At 37.1% G+C, this 13,435-nt stretch overlaps 2 protein-coding genes across 3 annotated transcripts; one reads left to right on the forward strand and one right to left on the reverse strand.

Annotated features, from left to right (window-relative positions):
- The first annotated feature begins 41 nt into the window (after positions 1-41).
- On the forward strand, positions 42-2,620 carry LOC113318554 (50S ribosomal protein L24, chloroplastic-like). The gene is made up of 4 exons (XM_026566725.1): positions 42-270; positions 1,131-1,169; positions 1,630-1,860; positions 2,196-2,620. Exons 1-4 carry the CDS (start codon positions 154-156, stop codon positions 2,394-2,396), a joined length of 588 nt encoding a protein of 195 aa, XP_026422510.1. The 5' UTR covers positions 42-153; the 3' UTR covers positions 2,397-2,620.
- A 36-nt stretch (positions 2,621-2,656) lies between these two features.
- On the reverse strand, positions 2,657-4,654 carry LOC113318553 (anthocyanidin reductase ((2S)-flavan-3-ol-forming)-like). 2 transcript variants are annotated; one of them, XM_026566723.1, is made up of 6 exons: positions 4,467-4,654; positions 3,973-4,148; positions 3,649-3,855; positions 3,406-3,565; positions 3,100-3,313; positions 2,657-2,997 (listed from the first exon to the last, which is right to left on the reverse strand). In XM_026566723.1, exons 1-6 carry the CDS (start codon positions 4,582-4,584, stop codon positions 2,850-2,852), a joined length of 1,023 nt encoding a protein of 340 aa, XP_026422508.1. In that variant the 5' UTR covers positions 4,585-4,654; the 3' UTR covers positions 2,657-2,849. The 2 variants fall into 2 exon arrangements, with proteins under 2 accessions (XP_026422508.1, XP_026422509.1); XM_026566724.1 differs by having other exon boundaries at positions 2,657-2,994; positions 4,467-4,653.
- Positions 4,655-13,435: the final 8,781 nt, after the last annotated feature.

The raw sequence follows: 13,435 nt of genomic DNA on the forward strand, positions 1-13,435 counted from the left end.
AGACGCACTAGTTATTTCCCTGTAGACTTGTCTTGGGGTGTTATCTTCTGAGCAGCAATCTTGTTCATTATCCACACTCTGAAAGGAGAAAGGAAGGAAGACGAACAAACCCAGAGCAAGAAAATCACTTGAGAAACCAGAAGAAGAAGAAAAATGGCTGCGCTTCAAAGCTCTATGACTGCTCTTCAGAGCTCCATGACTGCTCTTTCTATCTCTTCTTCCAATTCTTTTTTTGGCCAACGCTTTTCACCCACTCTCTATCCTACTCCGGTAAGTTTCTCTCACCTTCTGCTTGTTAAACCCTTGAAAGAAAATTTGATTTTATATATCAATGTGTATCAATGCTAGCCATATGGTAGACTCTCGTCTGTTCTGAATTTTGGTTTTCTCGTCTGTATCAATGTGTACCAATGTGTCTCGACATAATGATTTCTCATTATTCCTCGAGTTCTTCTTCATATGCAAATGAATTGAAATTACTGTACTCATAGTAGGGCTGAGATAAGATTTTGGTTAAAGAGAATTTTGATTGGTAATTGAACAACAGCAGAACACCAGTTTAAGGAGTACATTGCTCTATTTTATGCAGAGCCTCATTTGTTTCGAAAACATAAAAACGCATATATGGGTCTACCTGGACTATACATCACTGGTTGTTTAATTTTCTTTGGAATTTGGTAATTTGTTAAGTAAAAAAAACGAAAATGTGGTTCCATCTTAGAGAATTTGGTGATTTTATTAGGTTAACTAAAGTGTCAATCTTCTTAGGCTTACATAATTTTGTAGACATTGCATATTTGAAAGGTACAGTTTAGCCTTTTTTGTAGATTTCTTCTGCTTCAGTGATTAGATTGTCCTGCCAAGTGTTTGTAGAATTTGTTTTGTTATTTTTCTGTTAAGTTTTAGCTTTAAGAACACGACTTTCTTATTTTGACATGTACAAGTTAGGTTTCCTCCACTTTATCATCCGAGAACCTGAATTATGGTTATCTCATAATCTAATAATCTCTTGATTCTTGTCTAGCAGTTTGCGCATTGAAATGTATTTTTTCACAATACTGCTCAATGTGTTCCCACTCCAGTTGTATTCCTGGGGCCTGTTTTAATGCACTTTCATGTTTGACATGCAGGTCAAATCTGTGGAGAAGCCATGTTTGATTGTAATGAGGGTAAGCTATCTCATCCCACAGCATTTTAAGTGTGTTGTATATCCTCATTATGGGTAGTGAAATGGAGACATTCAAAAGAGACGCACTTCGGCAGCTATCGTTCTGGTGCCTTTGGTTGGAATCCTAGTCAATGGCAATATTGTTGTAGTCTTTCTCCATTCCCCCCTTAATATCTCCCGACTGTTACATAGACATTGATGTTGTCAGGCTCTTGTTAGTGGTCTCTATGCAGGCATGCTGAAGTCTTGTGTCTCAGCTTTCAAATGTTGATAAAATCGGCGCGTTAGGTCATTGCAGTTGTTTGCAGCTTCGATGTATAAGCATTGTTGGACATCTCTCCCTAGTCCCTCAAAATCTAGTCACATATTACCGTTGGTGCTAACTGCACAATGTTAAAAGCATATGCTCGCATTGGTGGTGCTTAATTTGTCTGAATGTTAGTTTTATTCTGTTGTTGCAGCTCAAGCGATGGGAGCGTAAGGAATGTAAGCCAAACAGTCTCCCAGTTTTGCAAAAAATGCATGTGAGGTTAGGGGATACCGTGAAAGTTATTGCTGGAAATGAGAAGGGTAAAATTGGAGAGGTCATCAGACTCTTCAAGCATAACAGCACTGTCATTGTGAAAGATATGAACATAAAGACCAAGCACGTGAAGCCCAAAGAACAAGGCGAGCCAGGACAGATTGTGAAGGTTAGTGTTTTTCTTCTCTTTTTGTAATTTACATGCATATTATGCACTTTTTAATTCTTCATGCATGATATGTTATTATGCTGTATATCTTCTTTTCTGTCTTTTAACTTAAGTTCAAGTTGTTCATAGTTACTAATTGTATTTGATGCTTATATAAGTGACTACTTCTAGTATATCAAGTCATGTCAACATTTAGTATATCCATATTTGGAAGTGCACAACTATTGAATTGCCATCCCAATTTTCAAGATCCAAGATGGCCAAGTATTTAACTGAACGCTGGTATGGGAACTCATTGTTATGTCATTATAATGCAATGAACTTGTGGTTAACAGGTTGAAGGACCTATTCACAGTTCAAATGTGATGCTCTACTCGAAAGAAAAGGAAGTGCATAGCCGCGTGGGTCATAAAATACTCGAGGATGGATCGAGGGTACGTTACCTTGTTAAAACGGGGGAAATTATTGACAACAAAGATGACTGGAAGAGAGTAACCAAAGAAAAAAAACAGGAATTGGAGAAAGTTGAAGCCTAGGACTTATCAATTTTGTCTGTTCATGTAGATACTGAAACTGTTGTACTAAACGTTCTTTTATGTATGCGCTTTCATTGTCGGGTCTTTTTTGCTTTTTGGATCGGTGAAGCCTCTCTCTGTAGACAGCTATTAGTGTTTCAATGGGTTATATTTCTCAAGCACAAAAACTTTTCATGTTAACTTGCAGTGTCAGTCACTGGAAAGAGTGATTTCTGCGCTACTTAGTACTGTTTTTCACTTCTACCGGGTGTCCACTAATATGATATTGCTTAATTTTTATTTGGTCTTACTAGATGATCTCAACTTACATTGTCAAATGGACAAAAGCACATGGAAACGCATCAAAGACAATAAAGATAATAATGAAGTCTGAAACATAATAAAGCAAATCATGAGCGGGACAGCATTTCAGGATCATAACTTATTCTCCAAGCAAGTAGATGGTCTTGTTCTTCATTTCTGCAGAAGTCCTACAGATTTGAAGTACTCCACAGATTGATCGAATATATCCTCAATACCATAGTTGAAGCTGAACCCTTCATTGATGAGCTTTTCTGAGGAGAGACTCAGCTTGGCCGTTGCAGGGAAATCTCCAAAACTGCTGGAAAAAAATCACATCCTTAAGTTACTAGTTACCGTGAAGATTTGATATAGAACACATGTTTGTCCTTATTAAGTTTGTTAGCATATGCTAAGGGCTTACTCAGTAGAAACAGCATACTGTGGGTACCGGTGACTCAAGAAATTAGCCAGCTCCAGAACACTGGTGTTAACATTGCAGCATATGTATCTTCCAGAAGCTGACTCCTTTTCAGCCAGAAATATGTGCGCGTCAACAACGTCCTCTACATGCGTTATCGATATAGAACCCGAAAGCATTTGCATACCTTTCAGAGCATTGATCAATTCATGTTTGCCTACAAGTATCGAAAACCTTACAATTTCAGACTAAAGTTATTTTCCAACATCAAATTTTCATTTGGGTGAAAGCCAGTTGAAGGTACAAAACCTGTGAGTAATGACATGCCAAGAGAGATGCTAGAGGGGACGGCATGAGGGAGAGATGGTCCCAGCATTAGAGAAGGTATGACTGTGATCAGGTCAATCTTGTTTTCTTCTGCATATTTCCAAGCTTCCTTCTCTGCTAATGCTTTTGACACCGGGTATCCCTGCAAAACGCAGCATAAACAACAGTTAACTTACTATGATACAAGATAGACTTGTTATTTTAGCTGATGCACAAATTACTTACCCAAGTAGGTGGCTTAGCAGAAGTTAAATACTCAATATCCGTCCAGCAACTCTCGTCCATCACCAGCCCACCGGTTTCCTTGCTCAGATCTTTAATTGAAACAGCAGCAGCTGACGATGTCAAAACGACACGCTTCACTGTCTTTGCATTTATGCATGATTGCAATATGTCAAGGGTACCTTGGATGGCTGGTTTGATCATGTCCGCCTATGTACACAAGTGTTAGCAAAAAAAAAATAAAAAAAATAGTTACTCCAAGATAAATTTTTGAAATATCAGAATTTTGTTTTGTTAGATTGCTTAAGTTCTCAGAATATATATAACCTCAGGGTTTTGGGAAGCAAAATGCACAGGAGTCGCAACATGAAAGACAATACTGCAGCCAGCAATGGCATCGTCAAAACTTCCTTCATTTGTTAAGTCTGCTTGGAATATTTTCAAGTCACCATGTTCATGATCCTCCACTAGCTTTAAGAGATGAGCTACCTTTTTCTCATCCTCTGATAATTTACAAACAAACAGGATAAACCATAATTCAAAAAATGTATTCAGTTTTTGACTTCAAAATGCAAAATTAAATGAATGTTCGAACTCAACTCAATGGAATTTTTTGCCACAATCATATTGGCATTTGTGAATGTATGAGTTGGGCCGCATTTAGCTACACTGGGTCTTACCACTGTGTACTGATATATGGGTTTCTCTCCAAACAAGCCATGTGAAAATTAAAAGTTAAAACCTCCAGAGTTGAATTCACATTTTTTATTTGATTGATGAAAAGATTAAACGCATTTTAATAAGATTTTAGCGGTAAAAACCTGGATTCCTTGCAGTGGTGTTAACGGAATAACCCTTCTCTAGCAAATGTTTAACGAGCTCTGAAGCCATGTATCCAGTGCCCCCGGTCACACAAACTTTCTTCTTTGAATCGGCCATTGATTTTTCTAGTGTTGAAGCCCTAAAACTAAAATGTGCATACGAAGGAAAGGCTAATTATGTTGAGATTAATATCAAAATCTATCTTTATATACGCGAAGGTTGAATTTAGTAGATGGAGGAGGGGAAGGTGAGCACATCGTGACCAAATATCACAACTAAAAGCTTCAGAAATGTGAGAATGAGGGGTTGGTTGGAATAACTATTAATTTTTAAGTTGACTAATGCATCTACTATTCTTTATGCGCAGCTGCATATGTATCAGTGCATGATTGAGATATCTTACTCCCATCATTGAAGACTCCAAAAATTCCTTGCAGGAGATTTTTTTTTTTTCCATACTTAGCGTCTACCTGATTTCATATGCATGATCCTAGCTGAGAAGATTAGTTGCCTAACAAATCCCATATCATGACATCTTCATATCACGTGCAAAAAGGTTGGCTGTTGTTTTTGCCTTTCAAGCGATGGAGATAAATAGTTTCACATAAACTACTTTCTAAGCATGACTACTCAATATAAGCACTGAGGACCACTTCATTCATTGTCAATTGATTTTGAGTTGGATGGCCCTATATAAGAAGTAAGACCCAAAAAGGTAGGCAACTGTACAACGGTTCACGATGTGGAGGACTCAAAGATCCCTACACGTGGAGGGGGCTTGGAGATAAATAGTCTCACATAGACTACTTCCTAAGTACATATGACTACTCAATATAAATATGATGATGACCATTCCACTCATTTCCAATTGGTTTTGAGTTGGATGTCCACATTTTCATAGCTCACGCTACTCTTAAGTCTGCATGTAGTAATTGTGTGTGTGTGCTTAGTAGTTCTAATCATAGTACTACACGTGTATCTCATCTATTGTGTATATCGAGCACTCTCTTCAGAGGTTGTTTTGTGTAACAAAATCTGTCATTGTTAGACAATATGTCGCGCCTTCTTCTTATCTTGATGTAATGATATAGCAAACCTAAACCCATCTGTAAACTTTGATTAGTTTCAATACAACCTAATATTGTTTCTACATGGTATCAGATATCAAAAGGGGAATATTCAACTTCCACCATATTAAACTCTGCACCTCTTTTTTTCGATCCTGTTTTCTACAATCTTGTTCTTGATCAACCATGTCAAGAACCACCAAAAACTCAATGAATTCCACTGTTAATCACAACAACAGTATCAAAAATTCCACAGTCAACAACATTCTAAACAATAACAATCAAAATTTTCCACCACTAACACCTCCGCCATAAGTTCAACAACAAACCTCTACAACCTCCACAACCACTGCTACAATATCAATCAAATCCACAACATTCGTCACCAAAACAAACTCAACAACAACTTCATCAATAATTTCATCAACAAAAAACTCAACAATCTCAACAACAACTTCATCACCAATTTGATCAATAACATACACAATAATCTCGGAATCCTCCTTTCGTTTTTCAACAATCACCACCATTACAACCTTATAACAACAATAATTCATTTGTTTTTCATTTTTCTTATCTTCCTTTGCAGAGAAAATCTAATTTTGTCTCTGCAAATCTTGATGGATCAAATTTTCTAGTTTGGAAAGATCAGATGTCTTCGATTTTGATCAGCACCAACTTGTTTGGCTTTGTTGATGAATCAATTGAACCTCAAGCTCAATTCCTTGTCTATAAATACTTGAAGTATGCATTTCGAGCAAACTAATCCTTCGTGACAGCAAACTTCCTCGGTTGTGTTGTTACTGGTATAGCCGCCTATTCAGAGAGGAGAGTAACCTGATTAGGCGAAATCTCTTACGGCCGCTCAGTTTAAAGACTTCTTTGGGATTGAGAAGCTCTAAGATTACCGTTGGTGGGAAACTAGATAATTGCGGTTTATCTTGTGTTTTCAATTGATTTGATTGACTAACGGTGGGTGAAATTTTATTGCACCTAGTTTGTTTATGCTTGAGAATCTTCTCTTATGATATAAGATTCACTCAAACTAGATCGAAGTTTCGACGGGGATCTTTAGACTGTTGTTAGTGTTAAAGACGATCTTGTGATAATCCATTGTTAACAGACTCCGTTATGTGCGTGATTGATCACAAGAGATTCAAGTTTTTGTGTGCAAGTGTTTATTGAAGATCTAAGAAGATTTGAAGACAAAGAAGAGATTGAAGATTTCTGATTTGGGTTTATGATCTTTGGTGTGCACAATACTTGTTTCGGTATAAGAGGATCCAATTATAATCGGTTTATCCTTGTGGTAGATTGGATTGATTAGTTGTATAGATCGGAATCAATACAATTCTTTGTGATTAAAAGTATTGATTGCAAAATCTTAACGATTACTTCGGTAATTGAACATAAGATAGATCTAAGAACCCGACGAAGGAGTTTATGCTAAGATAAACAGAAGAGCCTTTGTCCGACTTACATCACTTGGTTGAATAGAGTTGATACCAAACAGATTTGTTGTTCCTTTACTGTTTGGAATACGAACCAAAGGAATTGTTCCAAGTACGTGACTTATTTATAAGTTGGAGGCGTGGGAATACAAATGGAACTAGGTGAACTATAGGTTTAGTTGCTTGGTCTCAACTATACGAAGTTGGTGTAATTTTTTGTAGCGGCTTAATCCTGAGAGTATTCAATTATGGACAAGGTCCCAGAGTTTTTCTACATTTGCGGTTTCCTCGTTAACAAAATCTTGTTGTGTTATTTACTTTATATTTCCGCATAATAATTTTTTATTGTAATTAAAATAAATTACACAAACGTTAATTCCTATTTACTTGATAAGCAATCCTATTGTGTTTGGTTAAGTCCGAACCTTTATATCAAGTAAACATACTTCGTTGTTGTATTGTCTCGATCTCGTATCCATAGACGATCAACGAAGTGTGAACCGATTAGTTGTATTGTCTCGACTCAGTCTATAGACAATCACTTTCGGAGAAAGGACTTATAGGTAGGAAAAGTTTTAGCTTGAGGTATATTTGGGTACCCTCGCCTTTTCAACAAAAACTTGAATCTCTTGTGATCAATCACCCACAGAACGGAGTCTGTTAACAATGGATTATCACAAAATCGTCTTTAGCACTAACAACAGTCTAAAGATCTCTGTCGAAACTTTGATCTAGTTTGAGTGAATCTTATATCAGAAGAGAAGATTCTCAAGCATAAACAAACTAGGTGCAATCAAAGTTCAACCACCGTTAGTCAATCAAATCAATCGAAAACACAAGATAAACCGCAATTATCTAGTTTCCCACCAACGGTCGTAGAGCTTCTCAATCCCAAAGAAGACTTTAAACTGAGCGGCCATAAGAGATTTCGCCTAATTAGGTTACTCTCCTCTCTGAATAGGCGGCTTCACCAGTAACAACACAACCGAGGAAGTTTGTTGTCACGAAGGATTAGTTTGCTAGAAATGTAAACTTCAAGTATTTATAGACAAGGAAGTTTGGACACCAAGGAATTTCAAAAACCGAAAATATTCTCAAAGATATTCAATATATTCCAAATTCGGTTTCCATAATTCCTGGAAATGCTCTGTCCAAAATAATGACCGAAAATCTCTTTGGAAAATCTCAACTAGTAAATGCACATTACTAATTCTCATTTTCCTTAAATAAAATTAACAACCTTAATTAAAAGATTCATAACTTATTTAAATTTCGATCCTGGGATTTTCTTCCTGTAGCTATTAAGGAATAACTTTGAACAATAAAAGATAAACATTATTGTCTGTGTTCAAAGTGTCTCGACATCCTAACTTTGTAAGTCCTCTTTCATACTTAAACCCTTGAAACCGATTTTCCACACTTCCAAACAAGTTTAGAATTGGTTCATCTGAATTTCAAGAACTATGTGATTGATCAAGAACACTCAATCACAAATAACGGGTTTAACGGTTCTACCAAAACAAGTTTCGGTTCTACCTCCATGTGAGTACTGTGCATAGTCACACTAGCTTTCCAAAATTCGGTTGACTAGGTACTAGGATCGGTTCCCCACATATATATGGTATCTAACGCATATGTGTTGCACATGTCCATAGGATCGGTTCCCCTTTGCCTAAAAACGTGTTGCACAATGTCCATAGGATCGGTTGCTCTTTCTGCTATAAAGCTTGCTGCACCTCATACAAGGATCGATTCCCCTTGTGATGTGTTGCACCTATTACTAGGATCGGTTCCCCTTTACCCAGATTCGGTCAACCACAAATCACAAACTCGATCATACCATCTCAGGCGATTACTTAAGATCGGTTTCACTAATAAAAGTATTACCAATACATAAGTCAGGCCTTTGTGAATAGTTTTACCAAGAACAAAAATAAGTTGTGATCGGTTATACTAAATCACACATATTGGATGTTCACAAGATATGCAATGAATAACAATCCCAATAACGCCTGGCGATTTCCTTTTCGATTCATAAACAAGTTTATGAACTTACTTCCTTAAAACACATGTAAAAACATTGTTTCCTAGGATGAAATCCTCACCTCATACCCATACATAATCACAATAGCATTTAAACGATTATGTCGATGTCTTATCTACAAAGTTTAATGGTTAAGCAATAAACCTCGTATTGTATTCCTTAATACTATGTCTATCTAGAGTGTTCATGCTTCGCAGTTTCGTTTTCAATATGCACGACTTGAAAGATACGTTAGGGAATGAAATAATTCAAGTCAAATATCACTAACCTCAAGTGGAAGGATGATTTTGTCGTTGTAGCTTCTTACTTCTTCGGTTCTTCATGTCTTCGCAATACTTGTAATGTCTCATATCCTAATACTCTGCAAGCTAACCTATACGAAGTTGACTCTAGTACATAATCAAGCGACTCTTAAATGAATTTTGGTTCACTAAAATATGACAACCAAACTTGACATACCAACGCTTGGTGGGTTCAACCGAGCTATGCTCTAACAGTAGCCTTACTTCATGAATAAGGGAAGTTCTGTCTACCATATTGAAAGTATCTGTTCTGTCACCTTTTAATTCCAGTAGTCTAGTAACAGAGTGTAGTATGCTTTCACCTCCACACGACACTCCCACTCCAAATTGAAAGTCCCCCAGGTATGCAGACATATCCTTACCTACTTTGGTCGCAACATGTTTGGATACAAGCCTCCTCCAAATGGTACCCACGGCTATGGGTATGAGGCCACCACCTGGTTTCGACAAAGGCGTAAGCGGCGCACTAGAAATGTACGCACCAAGTGCAGGTGGGCAGTTGCCTGAAAGCCAAAGGTTTACAACTTTGGTAATATAGGATAATAGTTCATCTGCCACAGCATTGGCAGCTCCACTCATGGCGTCGAGAAGATGTTGCACTCTTAGTCCATCCCTCCCACAGGCCGTCCCCTTAGGATAACTCTTTATAGCTCTGAGAACTGAAGCTGTATCAACTGATATCGCATCACAGTCAATTAGTTCAGCCGGGATGGAGGGTGGTGTAGCGTCAGGGTGTTTGTGTATCAGAAAGAGTTTTTTCATTGCAAAGACTAATGCCATCTGAAGAGAGTACCCTAATTGCTGTCGTGTAGTGTCCATAAGAAAGTTTCTTCTTACATGCTTGTATATTGGAAACACCCTACTTATTCTTGTCCTTTCCTTTACACGCTGGTTTTCTTTTTGGTTGTTCTAACAATTTGATGATAAGGTTATTACAGCCATTTGGTTCTCTCTAATGAGTCAAGGCCTGATTAATAGAGGCATTTGTAGTTTTTTTCTAGTGCCAGATCGCTCCTCTGAGGACTTTTTTGGAATGTATAGGTTCAAGGCGCAAACTGGGAGAAGAAGAAGTTTAATCCATGAAGCCGTTTCTCTAGGGTTCAGTAAGATATTATCTAGGCATGATTTTAAGGTTCGAGAAAAGGCTAGCCGGCATGGTGGTGGGATGCTCGAGATGGTATTAAAATGTCTCAGGAAAACCTCATTAGGCAAATCTAGAGATAGGGAAACATATGTAATTTCAACTGGGTTTGGGGGTTCACTTACAACTGCATCAGGTTTGGGGATGTTAGAAATAAGATAAACTGCACACCTGCCATTATATGGCCCCGACGTGACGACGTTGTGATGCTTGCATGATTTTCTCCATACATGCAGAATCATGCATTCACTGCAGAGCCAGCAACGCATTTGTAAAAGAACCTTCTCTCAGGCCTCATAAACTTCTCTATTCTCCCGTAACCTATCCCTGCATTGGCTGCATCATAGAAACAATGTATATCATTGAGGTGCCTCTGGAAGGAAGTCTGAACATATCCTCTCCCATTAACTCTGTCATTGCAGTCATCAAATTGTTTGAATGGGCCATGAATTGTTACCGCGTGCAGGAGAAGGTCTCAAACCAGGGCTGTCGTAAGGAGATTCAGACACATCTAGGGTTCCAAGGGGTGTGGATGATGGCGATGACGATTGAGATGATGTACTTGGACGGCACGAAGAACGGAGTGCTCTGGGCATGGTGTAACTGCCTGTAACTACCGTAACTGCCTAATGGGTATGGGAGATGGTGAATGATGGTACGGAAAAGTGACATCAATGGAATGCGAATAACAAGGAGGAAGCAAAGAAGATGGTTCGAACGAAATCCGTGGGAGAAATCCTGAGAAATTGCCGGAAAAGAATTCCAGGTTTTCTTTCGCCTGGAAATCGCCCGGACATCGCCCGGACTTCCTCTCTTCTTTATTATTAATATCATAATTATTATTTTTATCGTTATATATCTATAATGAAGTTTTAGTTAAGTTAAGTTCAATATGATACTTAATGTTAACATTACTTTGTTAAAATTATTATTACTATTATTATCATCTATAATTACTATTATAATATTTTTATTATTAACATTGATGGTTGAACTATTATTCTAACTACTCTTACAAATATTGTTGAGTCCCAAAAATATTATTAACATTTATGTAATTATAAATTTTTGACTCTAAGTATAAGTCAAGGTATTCAATAAATTTTTATGTGACCTTCAAGATCTATTAATAATATTAATCTCAATATTTTTCTAATATTGGGTTATGTAAATGTACGTAATCTTAAACTATTTATTCTCTAATATCCACCAACTGTCAAAATATAAAGTCGTTGGTCTATCCTACAATTTTTTTTTTGAATTTCACAAAATAACATACATACACAAAACAAGAACAAGCATCAATATATTATACAAAACAATCAAACAACTCAATTCAAAATATTTTATTTCTTGATTGTTTTTAGTGATTAAGATTTATCTCACAAACCCAACCCAGTTCTAAACTAGTTTAACAATCTATTTAGCACTGACAATTACCTATTGTTTCCCATGTAAGATCTAATAGTGAGCTCTGATACCAAGGTGTGATGCCCCATTTACTAAACCTGCTTAGCTAATAGGTTTATAACCTAATTGAAGCACCAATTCCAGATCAACGATTTTAAGAATCATAATTACATAATATGAACTAAAACCAGACCCCAATTGTTAAATCCAAACACTCTGATATCAAAAGATAAAGAACTCTCAGATGATATAAATATATTTGTGTGTTGTTTTACAATAAATAAAGAAAAACATATATATAAAAGATATATGAACATAACTTAGTTCTGTAACGCTTTAAACTACGAAAAACGGATATATTCACTGCACCCTTTCTTCTGATAACTGAAAATTGAAGTGGGAACGAGTGAGCACATCATCCCAAAAGGGTGCTCAATGGAAACATGTAACTCTCAAGTAATCACTAACATAATTCACGGTTCTAAAGGAATATAAGTTCAAAGAAACAAGAAGAAACTAATCAATAAGAAATTCATGCATCATGAAGCAAGTGTCACTCTAACCTCGCCAAACTCATTGGAGAAGACGACGCGAAAACAACCCTAATCAATAATAATAACATCGTCCACACAGAGTGCCCATACAAACCATGATTCAAAATATTACCATCAAGATCAGAAAGTTTGTCAAACAAGCATAATATGCACACGAGTGATTTCCCTCAAATAAAATAGTTTATATAATATCCAGACGGATGGAATATCGCCCTACTAAGTACTATTGCCGACGGGTGGCATACCGCCATACCATCTTAATAAGCAGAAAATGTAATACTATTGCCAACGGATGGCGTACCGCCCTACTATCAACATAAGCATGAAATGTAATACTATTGCCGACGGATGGCATACTGCCCTACTTGACTTAGCTAAGAGCCGTGGGGAAACACAGACACTCCTGGCAGGGAAATCTCACAATGCAGATCACCGACAACCACATTGTAGCAAACATCGTACATGCAGATATAACATACATTGCATACAAAAGTAACACAGAAGTAATACATCTAAGTATACACAATCATGCAAAAAAATAGTAAAGCCTCATCATGCTCGCAGATAAAGAAGAACTTAATTATTACAAGAAGGTTACAAAGTTCCCACCTGATTTGATGACAAGCCTCGCCTACCTCGAGATCCACGATCCACTGGTTCATCCTTTGAATCGATGGTGGTTAATAAAGACTAACTGTTAATCCCACAAGATGTCTAAGAATCTAGCCGAAATGGCTCACACAAGAATCATACAAGTCTATCTAATGGTTCTAAGCCCATTTATGACTTAACTCCTTTTCATTCTCTATCTTTAGCATAGATAAGGTTTATTAATTGAATTGGATTGGTTCTATAGTCCATTAGATAAGTCTTATGAATATCTAAAACTTTGTAGAAGGAAACGAAAGCTAAATCGGACCATAAGTGGTCCAATTCATTAAGATAGGAATACTAACTCTAAACCTAAGTCCACCAATCCGACCCATTAACTCAAGGCCT

Source organism: Papaver somniferum, chromosome 10 (assembly GCF_003573695.1).
Source record: "Papaver somniferum cultivar HN1 chromosome 10, ASM357369v1, whole genome shotgun sequence".
Lineage (NCBI taxonomy): Eukaryota > Viridiplantae > Streptophyta > Magnoliopsida > Ranunculales > Papaveraceae > Papaver > Papaver somniferum.

Bases quoted from the DNA above. Each gene is read 5' to 3' on its own strand.
- LOC113318554 (XM_026566725.1), top strand. From the start codon at position 154: ATGGCTGCGCTTCAAAGCTCTATGACTGCTCTTCAGAGCTCCATGACT. The intron at 1,170-1,629 runs GTAAGCTATCTC...CTGTTGTTGCAG, and splicing joins CATGTTTGATTGTAATGAGG to CTCAAGCGATGGGAGCGTAA. The intron at 1,861-2,195 runs GTTAGTGTTTTT...TGTGGTTAACAG, and splicing joins AGCCAGGACAGATTGTGAAG to GTTGAAGGACCTATTCACAG.
- LOC113318553 (XM_026566723.1), bottom strand. From the start codon at position 4,584: ATGGCCGATTCAAAGAAGAAAGTTTGTGTGACCGGGGGCACTGGATAC. The intron at 4,149-4,466 runs GTTTTTACCGCT...GTAAATTATCAG, and splicing joins CACCACTGCAAGGAATCCAG to AGGATGAGAAAAAGGTAGCT. The intron at 3,314-3,405 runs GTTTTGTACCTT...CGATACTTGTAG, and splicing joins TGGCATGTCATTACTCACAG to GCAAACATGAATTGATCAAT.